General features: G+C 37.3%; 1 protein-coding gene across 3 annotated transcripts in view; it reads right to left on the reverse strand.

The window, feature by feature from the left end:
• The window catches only part of LOC145276871 (SPRY domain-containing protein 3-like), a 333,878-nt gene that overhangs the window by 116,581 nt on the left and 190,667 nt on the right, over positions 1-26,630 (reverse strand). For all 3 annotated transcript variants that reach the window (XM_080128277.1, XM_080128276.1, XM_080128278.1), the window contains exon 2: positions 5,060-5,222. In XM_080128277.1, coding sequence (XP_079984403.1) covers positions 5,060-5,187 — 128 coding nt within the window. In that variant the 5' untranslated portion in view covers positions 5,188-5,222. The remainder of the gene's footprint in view (positions 1-5,059; positions 5,223-26,630) is intronic.

Here is a 26,630-nt window from a genome sequence, read left to right on the forward strand (position 1 = left end):
CGGGTTACAACACGTCTTAATAACGGATCAATATCATAATTTGAGGACCCCCTTTATTTTAATTTTATCTATTTTTCATATTTATTTCCAGCTTGCAAATTTTAATCAAATGAAGATGTGGATCCTGAGAAGTGGAAACCATCCTTTACAGAATTTTTGCATACTTTCATTTTTGTGCATCAGCTTTCAGTTGTAATATAAGTGTATGTTAGTGATTTTGGCTTTAACTTTCACTGCAATGTAGCCAATTTTTAAGTTTATGTGGATCTTTGGGGGTTAGAGTTTAGTCATGTGATCTAAGAAAAACAGAAGTCTTACCGTGGGTGTGCAGCGAGTGAGTTCAGGCAGAGAAAAGGAAAAACAAAGATGGCGGCCAGCATTTTATTACGTGCGTTCTCGCAAAATCTCGTGTGCACGTGAAGCTGGAAACTACAAAACGAGCTTCATTTTTTGGTGCTGGGGAGATTCCAGATCTGGCAGGAGAGTAGATGCAACGGGAGTGGAGATTCTACTTTCTCGGATTTATTCCCTTTTGTGTGTTTGAGGTGACCCCCCCCCTCCTCGGGAGACGCATGGCAGTTTAAGGACCGTGCCCCCCCCTTTTTTTAAAGATAGTATTTTCAAGCTATTTCAGCTCGGCCAACGCTGGCTTAAGCAACATGATTAAGCCTTTTAATGGCAACGGTGATGTGGTGGCATGGCTTAAAAAATGGACCTTTGGAACTTGTGGCAAGGATTCAAAAGTTGGACGATGTGGCCACAGTAATACCACTGTTTCTAAAAGGGGACGCGCTGGCCCTCTATTTGGAGCTCAGCGAGTGAGATCAGGATGACGCGGACGCCATCAAGGGTCGACTGATCAAAGCTTTTGCAGAGGGGCCTTGCGAGGCCTTTAATAAGTTGAAGGAGAAGAGGTGGACTGGTAAATCTGTTGATGTCTACACGAATGAGATAAGGAGATTGGTTGAGTTGTCGGGCATCAGGAGACACGTCATGAGTCACATAGTCAAAATGACATTCATTACCGGGTTCCCGGAAGAGATATCGAAACGTTTTCAGTAGGTCCCGGGAGTAGAGACGCTGGATGTGAGTGAGCTGCTCAAAACTGCAATGATCTTGGTGAGCACCCAGTCCACAGAGTCCGGAGGGACAACAGTACAGCAGGATGTGGTCATGAGTGAAGTGTTGAGGAAGGAAGACTGTCACTATTGATATTGCTAAACACCGGATGAGGGTCCGTGCAATTGTCACCGATCATCTGGTGCCTGGCATCCAAGCCATCATTGGAATGGATGTGATATGCCGACTTGCAGACGTTACCATCACATGCATCAACATGAGGTTCGGACTAGCTGAGTGCGCAGTGACAGAGCAAGCTCCCGGAGGGACCAACAAGGCCGGGAAGGAAAGAAAAATGTCGATCAAAGATCAGGATTCCTGAGCCGAATTCGTGGAGAGCAGTGGACTGTGGAGTAGGCATGGAAACATCAAGTGCCATCGCTGACAAACAGGGTGGCGTGCTAATTCACTCAGAGGAGGGGTGAGAAAGGAGTTTGAACAAGAAGTGGACCGATGGATTGAGAAGGGTATACTGCTGTCTTGGACGGATGACGTTGAGTCGGGCATTTTGCCGCTGATGGCCGTTCTGCAACCAATTAAAGGGAAAGTAAGACCGGCCCTGGATTTCCGAGAGCTGAACCAACATGTTGAGTGCCATAGATGTGTGCAGAGAATGGAGGCAGATGAATGGGGCGTCTACGTTGGTAGATCTAAAATCTGCCTATTTGCAACTCCGCATTGCCAAGAAACTCTGGAAATACCAGTTAGTCAGGTACAAAGGCAAAACCTACTGCCTTACGCGAGTGGGGTTCGGGTTGAATTCGGCACCCAAGATCATGTCAACCATCCTCAGGAAGAGTCTGGAAACAATGGAAAAAGGAGATGGGGCAGTGAGTTCATACATAGACAACATTCTTGTGAATGAGACTCTGGTAACTGCCAAGGAGGTGGTGGCTCATTTGAAGAGGTTTGGGTTGGTCGCCAAAGAGCCGGAAATATTAGACGGAGGGGCTGCTTTGGGGCTAAGGCTGAAATGAGGTGCGTCGGGCAGCCTAGAGTTTCGAAGGGGGAACGAGATCTCGCAACTGAAGCAAGAGCTCAACAGACAGGAACTTTTTTCCATATGTGGGAAATTGATCGGACATTACCCCATTGTTGGCTGGCTTAGACCAGCATGCAGCTACATAAAGAGGCATGCCGAAAAAAGAGGATGGGATAATAAAGTGGGAGGAAGAACAGTCGCCATTATGGAAGAGCTCCTGAAAGAAGCAGAACAGACCGACCCAGTCCAGGGAACCTGGAACGTACCGTGAACATTGGATGGAGTCATGTGGTGTGATGCAAGCAGCATTTCAACAGGGGTCATCTTGGAAGTTGGAGGAGTAGTTGCAGAAGATGCGGCCTGGTTAAGGAAGAAGAATGATGCCAGCCACATCAATGTAGCGGAATTAGATGTGATAATCAAAGGGGTCAATCTGGCCTTGAAATGGGGACTGCGTGACATCTGCATCAAAACAGACTCTACCTCTGTGTTTGCTTGGCTAAAGTCCCTCATTTCAAGCGAAAAAAGGATAAGAACGAAAGGGGCAGCAGCGATGTTAGTGAAGCACAGGCTTGGGATGCTAGCTGAGCTGATGCAGGAGTTTTGTTTGAAGCTTCGCGTAGCCATGGTGGCTTCTGAGAAGAACCGAGCAGATGCTCTCATGAGAATGAAGAAGAGCTGGCTTGTGCCAAAGAAAGATGTTGTTGCTGCATCAGATCTAGATGATGTTGGCGTGCAAGAACTGCACAATCTACACCATATGGGGGTAGAGAGGATGTGGTACTTGGTGAAGAAAGTCAACCCGAGTGTCACCAAGGAGCAAGTGAGGCAAGTGGTCAGGATATGCGACAGATATCAGTCGATTGATCCTGCTCCAAGCACGCATGAAGCTGGTCAATTGGGGGTGAGTGGGACCTGGGAGAGACTGGCATGCGATGTCACCCATTACATTTCTGACCATGATTGACTGTGGGCCTGGGCGATTTGCCCTATGGAGGAAGCTATGTTGAGGAACAGGCAATGAAATAGCGGCAATCCTCGATGTGTTTTTGGAGCGAGGTCTTGTGGAAAAGCTGTTAACCGACAACGGGACTGCATTCAAGTCAGTAGCAGTGACGGAAGTAATGAAGAAATGGAATATCCAACAATTTTTCAGAGCTACCTACAGACCCAATGGCAACGGGATCGTAGAAAGAAACCACCGCACCATAAAGCAGTTGCGGAAAGGGGAGGCACCTCACCTGAGCAAGCTGTCTTCTGGTATAATATGTCGCCTAGATTGAGACAAGTGTCAGAGACGGTTCCACAACTGTTGACGTTCGCATATTCATGGAGACATCCCAGGGTTGAGCTGGCAAGTAGAGAGGCAGAGGCTACAGGGACCATTAAACTCGGGGATGAGGTATGAGTGAAGCCACCGGGGCGCGCTGCACCACACAATGAAGTAGAGGTCGCGTGACTTGGAGGAACACCAGAAACAACATTGTGGTGGATGGAGTACCAAGACACATTCTCGACATCAGACCAGTGGAAAGCGAAGCAATGGAGGGGAATGTGCAACAACAGGAGGAGGACGAGACACCTCAGAGGCCAAGTAGAGAGAGGCAACCGCCACAGTGGATGAGAGACTACGAAATGTGATCTTGAGATCAGGGGGGGGGGCGTGTGGTCAGAAGCTAAGAGAAACAGAAGTCCTACCGTGGGTGTGTAGCGAATGAGTTCAGGCAGAGAAAAGGAAAAACAAAGATGGCGGCCAGCATTTTATTACGTGCGTTCTCACAAAATCTCGTGTGCACGTGAAGCTGGAAACTACAAAATGAGCTTCATTTTTCGGTGCTGGGGAGAATCCAGATCTGGCAGGAGAGTAGATGCAACGGGAGTGGAGATTCTACTTTCTCAAATTTATTCCCTTTTGTGTGTTTGAGGTGAACCTCCTCCCCACCTCGGGAGGCGCACTGCAGTTTAAGGACCGTGCCCCCCCCCCCTTTATTTTTTTAAGATAGTATTTTCAGTATTGATGTCAATTATTTGCCTTGAATTTTCTTTTTTTTTCTTTTTGTTATACATCTTATGCTTGTTTCTTTAGCTTGGTTTTGATTTCTACAATTGTACAAGATGATATGTTCCAACTCCTCTGGATGTGGATGTGTTTTCATGTTAATTTTTTAATAGTAAATCTATAGATTTCATTTTCCCTATTTCCACTATTAAAGTGTTGCTGCAATTAATTTGGTTGCCGGATTTGCTGAGGAAATATTTTATTACAAAAAGGGAGAGTTGCATAATGAATTTTTTTACTTTGCTAATTCAAACTTTAGCTTCAAGTCAAGCTTGGAAAAGAGTTGATTGTTTTCTATCTAATGCTTCCCACCCAGCACAATGTTCAATAAGAGGAAAGTGACCTTTCATCTTTGCTCAACAAGGTTATATAGTAAAAGCATATCTAGCAAAAAATTGGAGTACCCATGACCCTGACCCTAACCCATGGTTCATGAATTTCTAGACTTATTTTTATGTGTTTACTGAGAGAACTTTGACTCTTGGTAAGATTGACTTTATAGCAACTGTTCAGATATTTGATGATATGAAGCCAAGTTTATTTCTGAGTAAAAGCTACCATAATGGAGAGTTTTTGAATAAGGTTTGACAAGCTGGTTGATTGGATCAGGACTCTTCAATTACTCATCTAGCTCAAGGTGTGTAGAGGTTAAGAAACATATGCCTTCAACTAATGATAAACCACTAATGATCAACAGGTGCCCCTTACTCTTCTGTAGAGGTGTACTCGGCATATCCTACAGCCCCAGATGACAGAGCAAATTTAACAGAGAAAATTTCATTGTCGAAAAAGTTAAATTTGTTACATTCCATTATAAAATATTGGATGATTTATTTTTCAATAGGAAAACTAGAAAGCAAAGAGAATCTAATTTAACTGGTAAATGTGGATATACTCACGACAAGATGTCTCCATCAACATGGATTCTTTCACATTGTATTTGACGCTGATGAACTGCAGGTACGTTTCTAACTCGGGGTAGACGAATCGGAGCAAGTTGTCTATTCTGGAAAATCACCTCTTCCATTTCTTAGAGTGATTCTAAAAATGAAGTTTCGGCATCTACAAAATATTTAGAATTTAAAAATAATACTAAAATACTCAGCATCGTATTAATATAAAGACAGTATGAAAAAAGATAAGAGTCAAATAAAAAAATATAAACATTTTTAAGGAATTTTACTTTTTATTGTTGTACCATTTGACTGAAAATAACAACTTACATTAAAAAATTATCAAAGGTTTAAATAGTGCACACACACATCCCACTTATATCTTTACTCCACCAAAGGTATGTCAGAATTTTGGGGGAATTTTTGACACCCCTAACACAAAACTGCAAATAAAATATTAAAAAAACTCGTAATTTTTTGTTTAAGTGGGCTGTTTATTTTCTTTATGGAATCTACTTCCAAAATAAACTATTAAAGTCGTTTAAAAAATAATAGGAATATTATTTTTTATTTTTTAAAACACAGTGTTTACAAAGTGCCTGCGCGCATTCATGCAGCCATTTTTTACGTAATAAAATCAATTGAATTTTACAAGTTAAATTTTTTCAATTTTTTCACTTTACAAATCTATAAAAAAATTTCTATTAGTTCAATTTTTACAATATTTTCAGGTTTAATGTGAAATTTTATGCTCTTTTCAACAAACCGAATATAATATTCTAGACAAGGGTTTTTTTTTTTTAATTAAAATTCATCCCCCTCCCATTTTGAAATGTCTATCAAAATGAAAATAATTAATTTTCTCACCTCAAATTTATATATCACAAATTGAAGATAAAAGACAATAAATAAAATAAGCTAATTTAAAACAAAAAAAAAAACAGTTATTCGCAAATTTACTTGTCCAAAGTTTTTTTTAAAAATCACGTTGAATTTTTTTTTTAAAGTGAAACCTTATAATCTTATTATATTGCACAGAAAGTTTTGTTTAATTACGACAATTATTTCTATTTCATTCAATGTTTGTTTTTTTTAGATATTAAAAAAAAAACATTCACTCCATAAAGAAGAAATAAAATACATTAAATCAAAAACTCATGTATTTCTTTAAGGGAATAAAAAAAAATCAAAAATCACTGTTTTTTTTTTTATCGGCAAAAACTGATAAATGAAATGGGACTATTTTTTTACCTACGGTGGCTCATATTTACTAACTTTTGTTTACAGTCAGCAATAGAAAGAGACATTAATGCTGTTGCTTACAGGCCACCATAGTTCATAACTCTTTTTCCATTTGTGATGTGCTGAAGTCGCAACAGTTTTTAATACTCGCTTACAAAAGGAATTTTATTTAAAAAGGACATGGAATATAAAATATAAATATGGATAAATTCTTAATAATGAAGAATGGAAGTACCATCGAATAGTATTTTTTTTATAGGTAAGTGATTGTTTGGAATTTATATCATACATATATTTTATCGAAGCAAGTTAAAATTTGTTGATTTTCTTTAAATCTTTTTTAAAGAAAACCGATTTAAAAAAAAAAACAAATATTGCATAATTTGCTATTAAACCTGTTATTTTTGAAACTTTGGTCTTTGCTCCTTTAATTGAAAAAAAAAATTAGGGGTTGAATTACATTTTTCAAGTAGTTATAACTACTTGAAAAATGTAATTCAGCCCCTAATTTTTTCGAAAGATAGGAGGTCGAATTATTCAATTTTTTATCACAGATTTTTTAATGGCGTTTTCTGACACTGCTAGCCATACAGTCTGTAACATATATATTTTTAATCAATTTTACTGCAAGCATTTATTCATATTCTTAGTTTCGTCAGTTTATAAAAGAGGAAAAGGAAAGATTCCCTTAAAAAAAAAGTAAAGCCAGTGCCATTTCCTGTAAACCGTAATTGTTTTATGTGTAATATTTGTATTAGAAGAAATATTTAAAAAAAAAAAAAAAGAAGAACATCAAATATATGAATTCCAACTGTTGATGACTTTTGTCATCTCAGGAATAGTTTAGTGCCAATGTTGATGACTTTTGTCATCTCAGGAATAGTTTAGTGCCAATGTTGATGACTTTTGTCATCTCAGGAATAGTTTAGTGCCAATAAGAATGAACAGATTTAATTTGTGAAAACAGAACTGAAGCCAATCAGCCAAAACTGATACCTCTAAATATTTTGGTAATCTCTGAAAATATACCGTCATCAACATGGTGTTGTGACCAGCTAAATGAAATCGCTCGTCATGTAATCAGAGAAATGCATTCGGCCAGAATTTATTAATTTCAGGAATAATTTGGTTTTGTCACCATTTGGCCACGCAATTGCATCAGCATGTAGAATTGTGGTTGTGATGCACCTTTTTTACATACAAATCTATGGGACTATTTTTGTCTATTCGCATATATAGACAGTGAACAGATCAGAGCATTCTAGAAAATCAATATAAAAGGCCTGAAATGCCAAAAACAAATCAGTTCTAGACAACGTTTCTGCAAGTTACTTTGCTGCTGCCTGTGATTATCACACGTGTCTGACCATTTAAAAGACGTAAAACTGCACCGCAAAGAATACCAAGCTCTAACTGCAACGGATAGATTATTCAATCCTTTACTAATGAAACTCATGCAAACAACAAATATTTTCCCTTCCAAAACTCTTACTTTCCTGGTATACCTTCATCCGCAGTGTTTCTTCATAAAATATGTTGACAATAACAATTCTCTCAGTTATAAAAATGCATGTTTCCCCGCTTTATTCATGGACTTTAATCTTATTACTTTCATGCCCATGAGAGATCATGAGCAAGATTGAATATAAAAATAAAAAAAATTTATTATTTTCAGTTTTAGAATTTGTTCACGAGTTGTTGCTATTTACTGATGTGGTTTTTTGTTTTTCTTGTTAGGGAAAAGAGTTTTGACCTATGCTCCTCTCGTAGTCACGAATTTGGACATCAATCATTACCCTTTCTCCTACAATGGATATGTATGGAAACTGTGTCATTATCTTATTGAGGATGTCAATGGATTAGAAATGACAGAACAATCGATCGGCTTTTACATAATGGCATCATTATTATCATTGTAAACAAAGCAAAATGTACACTGGTAAGGGACGCAACTCAAGACAATGAAAATTCTTATTAGTCTCTCATGCAACATCTTCCCTTTTCTCAATGACAAAATAGAACAAAAAAAAAGTCTAAGAATGAAAACAGAATCTATAAAATATAGTGATCTAGGCATTCATTGGGCTGACTACCCTCATATCTAACAGGGATTATTCTGCCCTTTCACTTATGTTGTGAAATCCCTGAATCTCACAGGATCTCTTACTATTCTTCCCAACCGTGTTGTCCGCAACCTTCTGTATCTCTTCTATACCCCGCCCTGCATTCTTGGGTAACTCGCTCTGCACTTCATATGGCTGGTGTATTACTGATGTGAGTGGGGGTGTCTCTGCAGTTTTTTTCAAATCTACTTTATCCCGTCAATATAATTCCCTATCCACTTTTATATGGTATGATCGCTCATCCAGTCTCTGCCCTCTCACTACTTTCCTCCACTCTTTTTGACCATTTATGTGTTTTCATCCATACTACATCTCCAGGATACAATGGTTTCAGTGGTTTTACTTTGTGGTTGAAAGAATGTTCTTGCCTCCTGCGGTCTCGCTTCACCATTTTTCTTAGACTTTTGGGTAATTCTGGTTTGAGTATATTCTCTCTGGTTGGGAGAAGTATTTTTGTTCTCCTTGACATCAGCTTCTGAACTGGTGGTAAGAGACCCCTGCCTGGCATATTCCTGTGATCCAACATTGCTAGGTATGGGTCAACCTTATCTTCCATCGCTTTCCGGAAAAGGTTTTTTGCCATCTTTACTGCAGATTCCACCTTACCATTTGCCTTGCGATTGTATGGACTGACTGGTGTATGTGTAAAACACCACTTTTTTGCAAAGGTAGAAAATTCCTGGCTACTAAACTGAGGCCCATTATCAGTTACCACCTAATCTGGTATTCCATGTCGTGCAAAATGGTGTTTCAGTTTAGTTATCACTGTCTTTGCTTGTGTATTGAGAAAATGATCTATTCCCACTTTCGCCCAGGGTCTGTCAGGAAGTTCATGGACCCTTAATGGTTCTGCTGGATTGGCTACTTCATATTTTCTACACGTGGGGCATTTTGAAACGTAGTCCCTTATGTCACTGTTCATATTTAGCCAATACAAGCATTCTCTTGCTCTTCTGCAACATCCCTCTACTCCCAGGTGTGTGGAATGCAGCTTTTCTTTCAACACTCCCTGCTGTGTCAGTGGGACCACTACCCGGTTTCCTCAGAAAATTAACCTATCTTGCACTGTCATTTCACTCCGCATATTAAAATATGGTCTCACCTTTGGGTCAAGATGTATTTTGTCTTCCGGCCATCCTTCCAAAATTACTTGCTGCAACTACTGTATACTTCTGTCTTCCTTCGTGGCTGAGCGCAGTTCAACAGCCTTCTCTGTTACAGGAATATATTCTGCTTCCTTGACATCATCTTCATCATCATATATTCACCGCCCAATCCATAGATATATGCTCTTGATAGCATGTCTGCAGGGAACATTTTCTTACCTGTATGGTACAGAACTGTAACATCATAAGCCTATAGTCGCATCAGCATGTTTTGCAGTCATTTTGGGCATTTCACCAATTCTTTTATCATGATCACTTTCAGTGGCCTACGATCAGTTAGTACTGTTATCTGTCGACCAAACGTATACTGGTGAAACCATTCACATGCATACTGCTAGTAGTTCCTTTTCAATCTGTGCATACCGAGTTTCTGTGTCAGTCAGTGCACGGCTGGTATAGGCTAGCGGTTGACCCTCTTGCAGTAGTGCAGCCCCCATGCCCTTCTCACTTGCATCGCATTGAATGACCAAAGATTTGTTGGGATCATAGTACCTTAATACTGGTGCCTCACTCACTAACTCTTTAATTTTCCCAAAAGCCTCTTCATGAATTTGGGACCATGTTCATAGCACATCTGCCTTCATTAAATTTCTAATTGGGGCCATCACGTCAGATATGTGTGGTAGAAATTTTGCCAGGTAATTTACGAATCCAACCAATCGTTGCACTCCCTTCACATCTGTTGGGCACGGCATCTCTTTTATGGCTCTTACCTTCCCAGGATCAGGACGTAAACCATCACTGGTAATCAAGTATCCCAGGAAAGATATAGACGTTTGTCGTAGGTTCAATTTTTCAGCATTCAATCGCATCCCACGATCACAACATCTTTGCAACAGTTTCCTGAGTTTTTGGTCATGATCAATTCTTGCTTCTTCCATCGTTTTACCCTTCCCAATCACCGCTTTGTTAACCACCCTCTCTAAATCGGACACATTGTCAAAAAGGGTCTTTTGAAATATCTCCGGTGCTGGAGCAATACCAAAAGGTAAAACTTTCCACCGGAACCTACCATATGGTGTAGAAAATGTTAAGCGATTGCTGGCTTCATCTAATTTTACATGCTAAAACTCATCTAGTAGATCCTGGTTAGAAAATACTTTGCTGTCAGCCAGTTCTGGTAATAAATCGTCCAGTGTAGGTAATTGAAAATGTTCCCTCTTCAAAGTTTTATTTAGTGGTCTTGGGTCTATGCATATCCGTAGGCTTCCATTTTTCTTAATTACCAGTGCTAAAGCATTTACCCATGGTGTTGGCTCACTCACTGGTTCAATAACATCCTTAACCAGTTTTTCTAACTCGACTTTTAGCTTGTCCTTAAGTGCCACTGGTATTCTCCGTGTTGCTGCAACATTTGGTGTTACTCCTGGATCCACCTGCAAATGTACCTCTCCTGGTAATTGACCCAATTCTCCCTTGAACACATCTCTGAAGTCATTGATAATGCTGTCTGAGTACTGGCTGCTGGATTCATTCATTTGAGAAACTTTGGCAACCATTTTGAATTTGTCATTATTGATTGTGACAAGTTCCATTTTCTGGATTGCATTTGCTCCAAGTAAGGGATGGAAATCCTCTTTCACAATGACAAACTTGACTGCATATTTTTGTCCAGTTTTGGGGTTTATCATTTTTACTTGACACTCTCCCAATGGCTTCACTTCTGCTCCATTCCACATGACAAGAGTCTTATTAGTTTTTTCTAATCACGTGTTTCTCATTCAATATGTTCACGGACGCTCCACTATCGAGCTGAAAGAATTGGTTTTCCTTTCACCATCATTTCTGCTTTTATAATCTCCTAACCCGACAGCATTCACCCTTTATTTATTGTTACGCTGTCTACATGTCCATAGTCTGAACAACTACTATTGTCGTTTTCCTGGTCATAATGTTGGGTTTTGACCATCTGCACCTTCTTATTCCTTGATACTTTGCATTTCACGGCAAAGTGTTTTTTTCCCTTACATTTATAACAGGTTTTACAATTAACCCTATTCACTCCTTCAGGCCTTAGGATTCTGGACTAGACTGTAGCATTTTCAGACAGCTTACAAATGTCAATACATTTTTGTAAGTCTGTATTATTTTCAATAACTCAGCTTGTGTCTGAGGGTTGTGTATTCCCAGTACTACCTGATCTCTGAGTACTGATGAAACGCAATAGTCGCAAAAATTGCACATTTTTATGAACGGCCGAAGTGCCGTAATAAAGGATTCCATAGTCTCTGATTATCCTTGCTTTCTAGAATGAAATATGTAACGCTCGTAGGTTTCATTCTTTCTCCCATAGCATATTTATCGAATGTCTGAATAATTTCGGTGGGTGTTCTTTCATCCTCGGGTGTTGAAAATTGAAACCCATAGTAAACTTTCAGTGCGTCGTCTCCCAACATATGAAGCAAAAGTGCCCTCTGATATTGTAATGACTGCTTCGTCAAACGCGTAATAATGGCGTAGTTATGCCATTTCAGTTTAAACAACTTCTAATTCGCTGCTAAATTGTCTTCCATATATAGGGGTGCCGGAGGCCTTATGCCAGCTACTGGTCTGTTTGTTTCTTCCATGTCTGTTTCTGACATTTTTTTCCTGTTCATGTTACGCACATATAAATTACAATTTGAAACAAGAACAATAAAGTTACTTATCTGTTTCTGCAAATAACTTTCCGCTTCTCTTTTCTACATCTTACTTGGACTGTTTCCATCCTACCACTGCCGCCATGTGTCATTATCTTATTGAGGATGTCAATGGATTAGAAATGACAGAACAATCGATCGGCTTTTACATAATGGCATCATTATTATCATTGTAAACAAAGCAAAACGTACACCGGTAAGGGACGCAACTCGAGACAATGAAACTCTTATTAGTCCCTCATGCAACAGTAACTACATTATAACTATGAGTAACAAAAAAAAGAAGATAATGTTTGGGATGATTTTCTTTTCTCCTCACCTTCACCATAATGATATAAGTTCTTGAAAATTCCGAATAAGGCCTCAGCAATTTTAACAAATTAATACATAAATACATTGTTTTCTTTTTAAATATTATTAAATAACATAAAAAACAAAACAAAAAAAAAACAGGAAAAACGAACCCCATATCAAAAACTGGTCAAGTTGACCCTCACTGAGTGAGTATTAACATTTTATTGTAAATAAAAAAAGTTTTAAGCGTTACGATTAAAAAAAGTTTTAAGCATTACGATTAAAAAAGTTTTAAGCATTACGATTAAAAAAGTTTTAAGCATTACACTTAAAAAAGTTTTAAGCGTTACGATTAAAAAAAAAAAAAAAATGTCATTTGTAATATTCATGAATAGGCATCAAATCTTTAAATAAACCCTCAGATAAATCATTGCTGATAAAGCAAAAATGGCCCCTACTGTTGTGTTTTTATTTTTAACTTTTAAAACTCTCCTTCGTTGGGGACAGAAGCAAGTAAATACTACAAAGTTTTGTTACACATGGAGCACAAATTAATTTCTATCAACGTCTTCACGAATTTTAAACAGTATTTTTGAATTGCATAACTGTGAGTAAGTTATGTATAAAAAATAGAATGTTATGTATAAAAAATAGAATGTTATGTATAAAAAAATAGAATGTTATGTATAAAAAAATAGAATGTTATGTATAAAAAATAGAATGTTATGTATAAAAAATAGAATGTTATGTATAAAAAATAGAATGTTATGTATAAAAAATACAATGTTATGTATAAAAAAATAGAATGTTATGTATAAAAAAATAGAATGTTATGTATAAAAAAATAGAATGTTATGTATAAAAAATACAATGTTATGTATAAAAAATAGAATGTTATGTATAAAAAAATAGAATGTTATGTATAAAAAAATAGAATGTTATGTATAAAAAATAGAATGTTATGTATAAAAAAATAGAATGTTATGTATAAAAAATAGAATGTTATGTATAAAAAAATAGAATGTTATGTATAAAAAATAGACTGTTATGTATAAAAAAATAGAATGTTATGTATAAAAAATAGACTGTTATGTATAAAAAATAGAATGTTATGTAAAAAAAATAGAATGTTATGTATAAAAAATAGACTGTTATGTATAAAAAATAGAATGTTATGTATAAAAAAATAGAATGTTATGTATAAAAATAGAATGTTATGTATAAAAAAATAGAATGTTATGTATAAAAAATAGAATGTTATGTATAAAAAATAGAATGTTATGTAAAAAAAATAGAATGTTATGTATAAAAAATAGAATGTTATGTATAAAAAATACAATGTTATGTATAAAAAATACAATGTTATGTATAAAAAAATAGAATGTTATGTATAAAAAATAGAATGTTATGTATAAAAAATAGAATGCTATGTATAAAAAATAGAATGCTATGTATAAAAAATAGAATGTTATGTATAAAAAATAGAATGTTATGTATAAAAAATAGAATGTTATGTATAAAAAATACAATGTTATGTATAAAAAATAGAATGTTATGTATAAAAAATACAATGTTATGTATAAAAAATAGAATGTTATGTATAAAAAAATAGAATGTTATGTATAAAAAAATAGAATGTTATGTGTAAAAAAATAGAATGTTATGTATAAAAAATACAATGTTATGTATAAAAAAATAGAATGTTATGTATAAAAAAATAGAATGTTATGTATAAAAAAATAGAATGTTATGTATAAAAAATAGAATGTTATGTATAAAAAATACAATGTTATGTATAAAAAAATAGAATGTTATGTATAAAAAGTAGAATGTTATGTATAAAAAAATAAGATAATTCTGTTTGAACACATGTGCTTATTTCTTGTTAGCAGTTAACGTCCAAGAATAATTTTTTTCTAGAGTCATTTTGCGGGACTAATGGGTGTCGATGTTTTAGGTGTGTCAGAAATTTCGTGAAAATAGTGAATAATTCCACCCCATCTTTCCAAGCTTATAAATCCTCGAAAAATGTAATTCAAGCCCTAATTTTTTTTTCGATTAAAGGAGCAAGGACCAAGGTTTCATTAAAAAAAAAAAAAGTGTTTCTTTTTTTTAAAAAAGGTTTTAAACTTCGGACTTTACAGGTAAATTTCTAAAAAACACTACTTTTTTTGTTTTAAATTTGAATATATTATTTATTGACCTTTTCTCTTCAATTTGTGATATATAACACTTTGGTGAGTAAATTAATTATTTACTTTTTAATAGACACTTGAAAATGTGAGGGGTGGGGGCGTGAATTTAAAAAAAAAACGTTTGTCTAAAATATTATATTCGGTTTATTGGAAAGAACATAAAATTTCACATTGACCCTGAAAATATCGTAAAAATAGAATCAATAGAAAAATTTTGATAGATTTTTAAAGTTTAAAAATTGAAAAATATTGAGTTCATAAAATTCATTACTGTTTTTTAAAAAATAAAAAAAAATATGTCTATTACTTTTAAAACAACTTTAATAGTTTATTTTGGAAGTATAATCCATAAAGAAAATAAACAACCCACTTTTAAAAGAGAAATTATGAGTTTTTTATATTTTATTCGCAGTTTCGCGTTAGGGGTGTCAAAAATTCCTACAAAAATTCTGATACACCTATCGATGTTTAGTCCTGCAAATTCAAAATAATAATAAAATCAAATATAAAAATGGAGTTGAACAATCAAGCAAAGATGACTGAAACGAATGGATATATTAAATACAATTTTTTTTTTTTTAAATGGTAAATAAATGAACAGACAGGATTGTTTTCTTTGTGAACGGTGACTGAGGCAGTGAAATGTTTTTTTATGTAATAAAAAAAGACAGTTCTGCAACTGAGGTATTAAAAGTTTTTCATGTAATGAAGAAAAGTTCTTTTTAGGAAGAATTAAACAATATAAAAGTCCCTCGTTTACTTTAGTGGAGAGATAGAAAAGGGTAAAAACGTCCATTAGGGTAACAAGTCCATCTCCATGTGGAGGAATTAATTGCCAAGCATGCGTGTGTTTAATGTCCATGCGGACGGAGTTGATGATGATATTACAGCATGCTGCCTTGTGGTCGACTGATTCGTTTGAGCACAAAAATGCCCTTTTTATACATTTCCACTTGGCTCCATGAAGACCTTCAGAAAAAAAACATTTTTTTAAAATTTGTTGGATGAAAAGAATAACATTCTTATGACGTAAGATGCTTCTTACGATGTCCGCGTGAACAAGTGAAGTTTTGCTTATCAGTCCACCGAATTTGCGTGGGTGGAGAAAGGGAAATGTACACGCAGCTGAAACGATATTTATACACCTGTATGCGCAACTGGGTTTTACAGTTGGGGCAGCAGCGCACCATTATTCTGTTTGAGTAGTCTCTATGCAGCAGCGGGGCTACGATAGTCATACCGATGAAAAAATTGCCTGAATAGTCCATTGCAACAGATTTTTAATACTAATTTTGCAGGTGTTTATTTCAGCATAGTCCATAAACCGCAGAAGAACAATAATAATAGAATAAAAAACATGTTGACACAATTAAAAAAAAAAATGATCATCAGCTAGGATGGAACCTAAAAACTTAATGTTGTCAGTCTGTAATTTTATACATTACACCAAATCCCACAGCAATGTAAAAATGTTTAAAATTAAGACACAAGAGAAGCGTCAAGACATTTTACACACGCACAAAACAGATATCAATGATAAAGGTACAATTTTACCTGCCCCCTCCCCATTCACATTCTGACATTTCTACTACAAAAAATTATTGTTCAAATTTTAGATATCATTCTTCCGAAATATCGCCCTTTCAGACAATACCAACTCGATGGTGGTTTGTTTTGTATTTTTCAAGTTTTAGCGAGACATACAAACATACACACATACATATGCACTAACAGACGACTGCCCTTTATATAATAGACTAGCATAGGGGGAGGGAGCGCCTGGTATGGCCAGGTTGTAAAATACAGTTAATGATATTTTAATTTATAGAGTCAATAAAAAAAAAAAAAAGGAACTTGGGTGCCATCAGACGGAAGCGAAACTGTAAGCAAAAAAAAAAAAAAAGAAAAAATAATGCCATGTAGTGGACACGAACTTACAAAAGTTAAGTTTGTAAATGAATATGTTATCGGTTGGACACAGATGTTATGACGTTGCAAATTTAGCTTTTTAAAATGAAAGAACAAATTGAGCATCTATGCATGCATGATTAACAAACAGTGTCAAAACCAAGGTTTTTAACTGACCCCTCCCCTTGAACAAAACAACATTTCTACATGAAATAATTTAACGATTTTTTCTAATTTTTTGAGATTGCTCTTTCTAATGATACCAAGTTCGTACCTGTTTGGCATAGATGACAAAAGTTTTTAGTGGACAAACACACACACACACACACACACACACACACACACACACACACATATGGCTGAGATTTATATAATAAAAGATAAATTAAAAAGCTACAACAAGAATTATTTATGTTTAAAGCAAGAGACAATCAAATACTGCATAAACTGAACCATGAATTTAGGAAATAAATTAAAACTGAAATATAAATAATTTTAAAAATCAAAATGATTTAAATTCAAATAAATAATTTAAATACAAAATTATTGATCCAGAAATATATCTTTTTAAATAAAACTTATAGAAATATTTATTAGATAATTTAGTTAAAAATAGATTTTTAATAAAGTTATTACTTCAACACAGCCCATATTCTGCATAAATATCAAAAATTGATTGATTAATGAATTTTGGGTTCTTATTTAGAATAATTAATAAAAAGAAATAAAAATACAGAAAAGTCTTTATTTCATGAAACAAAGAAATTCAATCAATTGATCAAGTTTTTTTTTTAAATAAGAAAATCAAATTTTATGACAAGCGAGCTAAAAGCTGCCATGCTTTTTAGAATATGTTAAATTTCAAGGGCGGCCAACTGTGGCAAATATGACTATTACGAAGGTCATGGGACAGATCAATTCCACTACCAAAATTTTGTTTGTATTTAAAATAATAAAAAACATTTTGTTTCACTAAAATAAAAATGATCAGTTTATGTAATTTTTAGAATATGACATCTTTGTTCTGTAACAAGTGCATAGATTAGGAATGTGCCGATTATCAAATTGGCTAAATACCAATTAATCTGCTTTTGATAATCAGCTGATTACTGATTGTCCAATTAATAGGTTTTCTAATGCCGATTTATCAGCAAATTTTGTTCTCATAAATGATACTAATAGTAATTGAATTATATTGTAAACAAAGACAAATAAACTCCCTTTTTTGCTTGTCAGAGAAAATTTATCGAAGAGACATGCATCGGCTACACAATATGATCAAATAACATGATGCAAACAAATAGATGTAAGCATATGGAAAATTTCCCTGTTTTTTCTTTCTATCAAATTAATATCATTTTGTACTTTTCTGCTTGCCAGTGAAAATTTGTTGAAATGACATGCATCGTCTACACCATATTATCAAATAACAGGTGCTGCTAACATGTAAACTGTTACAACTGCACTGAATTTGAAGCAAATAAATGTAAGCATATGGAAAATTTCCCTCCTTTCTATAGTTCCTATAGAATTATCATCATTATTTTGTACTTTAAATCACTGTCAAAGAAAATTATTAATTCATCTTGCAGTTTTCATGTTAAGGGATTGTACAGTAAATTGTGACGATGTGTGAACCGAAAATAAAGCATTCTTCAGTCATACACTTGTTTCTCATTTTTGGACTTTTGCTACGATTACATATTTTTATTTTTCTGGCTTAGATAATGTATATTTTATTGAGATAAATTACTAATTAGATATCAGACATAAGTAATTTAAATGCGTAAAAAATTAACTAAATAGTAACAACAATTTTCAATCATTACAGTAAACGGTTTCTGCTGGAAGTATTTTGATGTCAATCCCAAGAATAAGAATACAGCTGCCTGCAAGTTATGTCAAGCCATTGCTTCAAATCAGCAAAAACTTTTACGACTAATATGTTAAGCCATCTTAAAAATGTTTATCCAGAAGAAGCAAAAGTTGCAGATAAGAAAAAGGAAACAAAATGAATGTTCAGGGACATACATTCCAAGAACAAATGGTAGCAACTCTAAGCTTCCAGCAAAACACCAAATTACTATAGAATCAATATTGGCCAAGAAGAAAATTTGGGATATTAATGACCACAGGTCACAAGAAATTCATTATCATCAGATAATGAATCTCTTGTGACCTCTCAAGAAATGATTGCTGCTGATATTCAACCATATTCTGTAACATCTGATATTAGTGTAGTACTTACCAACAAAACAAACGCCCACGTGTTTGTGCTTTGTGTAGGCATGCGTGACAATAAAACTTGGGTTTTTATAAAAGGAAGTCTCGAGGTTGTCAGGAATCTCTGGGCGCATGTGCAAGAGGAGGGATTGAGAGAGTGGTATAAAAGGCAGGTCGAGTGAGAAGGTTGTTGTTGTTGTTGTCATTGGACGTTACAGTTACGCGTGCATTAGCAGTTGATTAAGAAGTTGTTTTTTTTTGTGTCAAGTCGTGCACCTTGGTGAAGGTAAAGGTCATAAGCTATTTCGGCTATTTCGTTTTGTCTCTTTTCCTGGACAACTATGGCTGGGGCAAAGTTTGATTTAAAACTGATACCCGAATTCGACGGATCCACTTCTGTTGTCGACTGGGTCGAAAGGGTTGAGCTGACCTGCAACCTCTGTGAAGTAAAGGGGGTGCATACCGTGATTCCCCTGAGATTGGCTGGAGGCGCCCTGAGTGTGTATCAGCAACTTAGTGCCGTGGAGAAGGCTGATATTACCTCTATAAAAAATGCTTTATACAAGGCATTTGCCATGGATCCTTGCACGGCTTACGAAACATTTGCCTCTAGGAAGCTCATGCCAGGAGAAACTGTGGACGTCTTCTTAGCGGAGCTGAAGAAACTTGCAGTTCTATTTGGCAATGGAGTGTCAGAGCAGACACTGGCGTATGCGTTTGTGGCCGGCCTTCCCACCCATGTTAAGCAACTGTTGAGGGCTTCCACCAGCATATCTGTAACACCCATGGAAAATTTGTTGGAACGCACTCAAGCCATTATCAGAGATGAAGAGGACCTGAGGGAACCGGTTGTAATGATGGCGCAGGCAGCCAAGACTAATGCTGAAAAGAGTCCGAGTTTGAGACCCACAACCAATGGGAGATGTTACTGCTGCGGCCAGCGAGGCCATTTCGCAAGAAGTTGTACTAACAAGGGGCGGGGGCCTCCACGCTGTTTCCAATGTGGTAGTTATGGACATTTATCCCAAAATTGTGCAGGAAATGCATCAGGGGGCAGGACGTCAGCGCCGCTTTGTTCCCCGGACAAGATTTAATTGAGGAGCAACCGACAATAAATGTGTACGTGGACCAAGTGCCTTGTTCAGCTCTTCTTGACTCCGGGTGCTCACACACCATCATGAGTGCCAAGTTGTGTCGAAACTGGACAAAGCAGTACATCAAAGTAACCACAATACGCAAGCTTGCTGTGGAGCCGGAACTGTCAAAGTCCACACAGACTCTGGTGTGGCCGCAGACATTAATGTGCTGGTGATGCGAGGGGATTTGCTGGGATTCGATGTACTGTTGGGATATGATGCTATTAAGGCACTGGGGGGAGTTGTTATCGGAAGAGATGGGACTGTGCGGTTTTTGGAAACCCCAGTGTGTGCTGCAGTTCACACTGATCGGCCTGAACTACGACCATCACCAAAAAGCATGGACTGCATCATGGAAGTGGACAGAAGGAAGGGCGCCAACCGAACTCAAGAATAGCATTGCAGAGTACTCGATACCCGACAAGGCCCGTAATGAATACGAGAAGGAGCTTGAGGCATGGATCCAGGATGGATGGCTGATCCCCTACCCCAACAAGCTGGGACCAACCAAGGGTCTGATTCCCTTAATGGCGGTAGTCCAGCATAACAAATCAAAAGTTTGTCTGGTGCTGGACTATCATGAACTCAATAGATACATTGAGACGTACACTGCCGATGCTGACGTGTGCACCAGCAAGCTGAGAGAATGGCGCTAGAAGGGCTCCAATGTGTCTATAGTAGACTTGCGGAAGGTTTATTTGCAGGTGTGAGTGGATGAGACATTGTGGCCGTTCCAGACAGTGTGGTTCCGGGGTCAGAGATACTGCCTTACTCGACTTGGCTTTGGGCTGAATGTGGCACCGCAAATCATGAAGACCATTGTAAATGCAGTGTTGTCCCAGGAAAAGACCACTGAGGACGCAACATCGGCCTATATTGACGATGTGTACGTCAATAAAGATATACAATCTGCGTCGCACATCAGAGAAAAGTTAGCTCCATTCGGGTTGGAGTGCAAGGATCCCGAACGTCTGAGGGATGGAGCACGGGTATTAGGATTGAACGTCTGCGGGAAAGACGGTACCTTACGATGGAGGCGTGGCAGTGAGATTTCAAACATCTCTGATGTTATTACGCGGCAGACTATTTTTTCCTTGTGTGGGAAACTTATTGGTCACTTACCAGCGTGTGGCTGGCTCCGAGCAGCTGTGGGCGTCATCAAACGCAGGGCAAGTTTAGTAACTACAGGTTGGGATGATGTATCTGATAATGCTCTTCTAACTCTGATGACGATGGAAACCCTAGAGAGAGTTGACAAGGAGGACCCTGCCCGTGGAGAATGGTGTGTCGATGGGGACACTGTGAATGTGTGGGTTGACGCTAGTTCTTTGGCATTGGGAGTGTTATTGGAGCAACGTGGAAACGTAATTAAAGACGCGTGCTGGCTGCGACCCGTGAATGATGCTCAACACATCAACCTGGTGGAACTGGATGCTGTTGTGAAGAGTTTAAATCTGGCACTGCAATGGCAGTCAAAGAAGTTGCACTTGTACACGGATTCTCTCTGCGTCTACCACTGGGTGTCCGATACTCTTTCGGGATGAATGAGAGTCCACACTAAGGCAGCCAGTGAGATATTAATCCGGCGGAGGCGAAACACCCTGAAGAGTCTGGTATCGGAGTATGACCTGTCCGTGAGTGTAACGCTCGTGGCATCACACTGTAATCGTGCAGACCAACTAACCCGTGTGCCTCACAAATGGTATGAAGCTATGAAAACAGGCGTGGAGTTCGCTGCTCGATCTTGCGCAGTTGCCAAATACAAAGAATTCATGTGCAGAGTGGACATCCAGGTATCAAAAGAACTCTGTATTTTGCGAGGCGTGTGGACCCGGCAGTGACAAGGGCAGATGTCAGGCAGATCATCAAGCACTATGAGGCATGCCAGTCTATCGATCCTGCACCTGAGCAATGGCATGAGGGGCGATTGGAGGTTGAGCATGTGTGGCAACGAGTAGCGATGGATATTACCCATTACAGTGGTAAGCCCTTTCTAACCCTTATTGACTGTGGACCCACTCGTTTTGCGGTGTGACGGCAAATGACCAGGCAGGACTCAGTGAATGTTGTCCGCCAACTGTCATCTATCTTCTCTGAGCAAGGTGCACCGGAAGAGATATTGACGGACAACAATGCTGCTTTTTGTAGCCACCAAGTTCTGCAGTTGTTGAATGAGTGGGGTGTCCGACTATGACTGCGATGTGCTCATGTGCCATCAGGGAATGGCATTGCTGAGAGGAGCCATCGCAGCATCAAGAGAATTGCTGCCAGAAAGCAATGCACCATTACGGAGGCCACGTATTGGTATAACATCACACCAAAGGATGGGAAGACACTAACAACAGCACCGGCCAATGCCATACACACATACTGTGTTAGGATAAAGGGCATTGACACTATCCAGCCAATCGACGAGGAGAGTCATGACAAATACAAGGTAGGGGATCCAGTTTGGGTAAGACCTCCTGGAAACCGGTGCACCATCAAGTTCAAGCGAGGACGAATATATGGAGTGGTTAGCCAGCAGTCGGTCCTTGTTGATGGAACCCCACGCCATGTGCACAATCTTCGCCCAGCTAGTAAAGTACATCCCACAACTACAGAGAGCGATGAATCATCAGATGATGAGCTGCTGATAAGTGAGGTCACCGAGCAAGAGAGTGGTAGTTGTAGTTTGTCTGATCAGGCAGGATCAGAACCAGAACCAGAACCTGAATCCGAGATTGTAAATACCACCCTTCGCAGAAGCCAGCGAACTAAGAGGCCACCCCCGGAGTGCACTCTATGTGATCATCAAATCAGGGGGGAGTGTAGTACTTACCAACAAAACAAACGCCCACGTGTTTGTGCCTTGTGTAGGCATGCGCGACAACAAAACTTGGATTTTTATAAGCGGAAATCTCGAGGTTGTCAGGAATCTCCGGGCACATGCGCAAGAGGAGGGATTGAGAGAGTGGTATAAAAGGCAGGTCGAGTGAGAAGGTTGTTGCTGTTGTCATTGGATGTTACAGTGACGCGTGCGTTAGCAGTTGATTAAGAAGTTTTTTTTTTTTGTGTCAAGTCGCGCACCTCGGTGAAGGTCATATGTCGTGCACCTTGGTGAAGGTGAAGGTCATAATTAGATTTAAAAGGCTTATTGCAAAACTTTGTCCAAATTACAGTATTCCATCAAAAATGTACTTCACTGAAAAAATAATTTCCAATATATTTACAAAAGTAAAAACAAAAATACAATAATCGCTTGATGAAAGTAGCAGCATTTGTTAGTCTGCAGACATTTGGACAGCTACAACAGATAATGCTCCCTTTCTGAGTTTGACAGGTCATTAGCTTGAACTTAGAGTTGTTCCATTCCCTGGTACACAAACAGGTAAAGAATAATTGCACAATGTTCTTAGTGAGTATAAAATCTTCAATAAAGTTTTCTTAGTCTTGCAAGATTCATTTACAAATATGGTTGCTGGTGTCAGGAAATGTGGTTTAGAATAACTATCATACATTGTAACTTAGGCCGTAGACAACCATCACATCTAACAGAAATACAGATTATCACTTTAATTGCTTTCTATTAGCAATTAGCAAATTAATTGAAATACAGGATCAGCTTCATTTGAAAAAAACAAAATGATTCAAGATGTGACCACATGATGGAATTGAACATATTTTATGCTGAAAATAAATTTAAAACAACAAAAAGCTCTTGCAATGTGTGCTATTGATAAGATTCCCACCTTAACAACTTACTAATGGGTTCTTGTTCGATAAAATATTCAGTTTCTGAAACCATTTGAAGAAATCTCCAAAGAAGCAAGTCACAGAACATCAGCCATATTGTTATGGTTTAAATGTTGAAAAAAGAATGAGAAAGCTTGGAAACAATGAAATAAAATATATATTAACAGAAAATACAGAAACGTATATTAGTTGAGTGGTACTTCCATCAACTGAAAGGACAAAATCAGAGTCTCAGGTTCAGACTGCTCCATAGCAGAAACTGGTTACCGGAAGTGATGTCAAAACTAATCCATCATCAGTATCTGGAGGAGTGTCACCCCAACACTCCCCCTCCTCTCAAGCTTTTTTCTTCGTAAAAACTGTTAATATCTCTTACATTTAGGATCGATCATTAGTGGATCGGTGACTTTCCTTTTCGAAACCGACCATCATGGTTCTGCTGTTGATCAGGGAGGGTCGAGATCGAATGTCTCAAAAATGGACTCAATCAGTTCTTCCTCCAACAGTGGTGTTTCATTAGTGTTGTCTGAGTGACATCTTAATTGGTTCTAGTATAGTTATAAGGTATGTCTCGGTCCTTGCATGATATATACCATGTCCCCTGACTTTTACTGATCGTCCCCACATCCCAGAATAAAGTGTGATTCTTCTAACTCTTGAGGAAAACTCTCTCTCTCAGGATGAAACGATTTCTGCTTACACAAGTAGTCACTTGTGATTTTGTCTGTTTCGGTAAGAGTTTGTCAAAGATGGATCTCACCTTCCATGTGAACATGGTTTCTGTCAGTAAGACCACTGTTGGAGTATTAGGATTAGGTGTAAATTCTGTACATGTGTAAGAACTGTTAGAGAGCTTCATCTGTTGGTGTACCTTGAGCCTTCTTCGGTGCTCTTTTAAGTGTATCCATGAATCGTCCCATCTGCTCATTTAATCTAGCGTGATATTGACGTGTATTTGATCTGAGACATATCGCAAAAACTGAGTTCATTTTTCACTCACAATGCAGTCTACTACACCGAAACATGCAAACAGTTGATGGAAAAAATTCATTGTTATCCATGATGTGGGTCATTTGTATCTTAATACCTCTAGCCACTTGGTATAGCTATCGACTGCAATTAAGTGATAGTAATCATTGAGAGGACGTGCAAAATCGATTTGGATTTTTTACCATACCTCGTCAGTTTTCGGACAAGGTTTAATTGTGATAGGTGGTACTTTTGCAGCTAGGGCGCAACCTCTGCAAAAGTTGATCATCTCCATTACATCTTCATACATGTTAGACCAGTAAACATAGCAATACACATGAACAGATTGAAATGGCTTAGCATATTGAAAGAATGGCATACATAAAAAGAGCTTGAAAAGCTAAGAAAGAATCTTTTTAAATTTTTTAAATCCAATTAGTTATGACTATTTTTGTAAGTTGCACGTTTTAATATTTTCTCTCTCATATGCGTTTTGTCACATTTTTTGCACTACTTTTTCAGTAAAAATGCTATATCTTTGTTAAAACACAAGATTAAGCAATGAAATTTGCTATATAAGTGTATTTTTGTGCAAGGAACCAGGATATGCTACTGAAAATCTCCGGAAATTAATGGTTTCCAAATAATCTGCAGTAAATGCACATAAATATGCTGCAATTCCTTAAAAATATCCTGTATCCAGTAAAAGAAAATAAGTTAGAGGACTCAAAATGCATTTTATGTAGAAATGACTGAAATTGAAATCTAGGACTGTTTAAAAATGAATATATTGCAATATTTGTTTGGTATTAATGTAGATTACTACCTTCCATTACCTCTCCAAAATATGTGATTCTACCTTTATAGACAATTACATGAATTCCTTGAAAAACTTTAATGAAAGATAAACAAAAATTATTTTAGAATTTAATGCAAACTGACTTCCCATCTTGAATCATTCCAGCGTTTTAGGGCAGTTAACCCATTTCTTTTTTCTATGGTTAGATAAATCCTGGACGTTTTTCTTTTTCTTTTTTCTTTTCTAAAAGGCGATTATGTGTGGTTTTAAGAGAGTCTTTGTGCAATTATGAGAAGGTGGGGAGGTTGCCACTCTGACTTTGGGTTAATGGTAGGGCTAAGGGAAATTATGTGTGAACATCCTGAAGACTTGATAGAAACAAAACAAAAACAATTCTAGAATTTAGAGTAGGGGTTGATTTCACATAAATTTAATGTGAAATAATTCACTATTTCGAAACCATTCTAGCGCTTTAAGATAGTTGACCAATTTATTTTTCATGGGAGATAAATCATGTGCATTTTTCTTTAAGGAAAATTCTTCTTTTTGATGCTTACATGTAATATGTAGCTTACTGAGGAATTTTTTTTGGTGGGGAACTCTGCCACTCAGACTTAGCGTTATTGTTAGGACTAAGGTTTTAGGAGGAGGCTTGCCACCCGTACCTAGGGTTAGACATAGGATTACGAGGGACGTGCAATAAGTAATACCCCTGACTCACTACCAGTTGTCTGATCTAGCTGAAATTTTGCATGTTCAATGATTTATATCTCTACGGGTTATGTGGCAAATTACAGCTCTGAACTAATTGTGGTTTCTGTTTTACAGGTGTTTGAACTGAGTCAGATGTGAAATTGAGCCTGTTGAATGTTGAGCAGTGATCCGGTTTTTGTATTTGAAAGGACGCACACCACAGGAGATTTTTGATGAAATGAAAGAAACTTATGGTGATAATGCCCCATCATATGACCTTGTAAAACGCTGGCATTGTGATTTCAAACATGGCCGGAAGTCGGTGGAAACAGCTCCCAGACCTGGTCGCCCTCTTCTGCTATTGATGAGGCATATGTCCATCAAGTTGAGGCTGCCATTTTGGAAGATCGGCGCATTACTATCGCCAAATAGCCCAAGATGTCAAGATTATGGAA

This window comes from Euprymna scolopes, chromosome 5 (genome assembly GCF_053919585.1).
Source record: "Euprymna scolopes isolate OS-2025 chromosome 5, ASM5391958v1, whole genome shotgun sequence".
NCBI lineage: Eukaryota > Metazoa > Mollusca > Cephalopoda > Sepiida > Sepiolidae > Euprymna > Euprymna scolopes.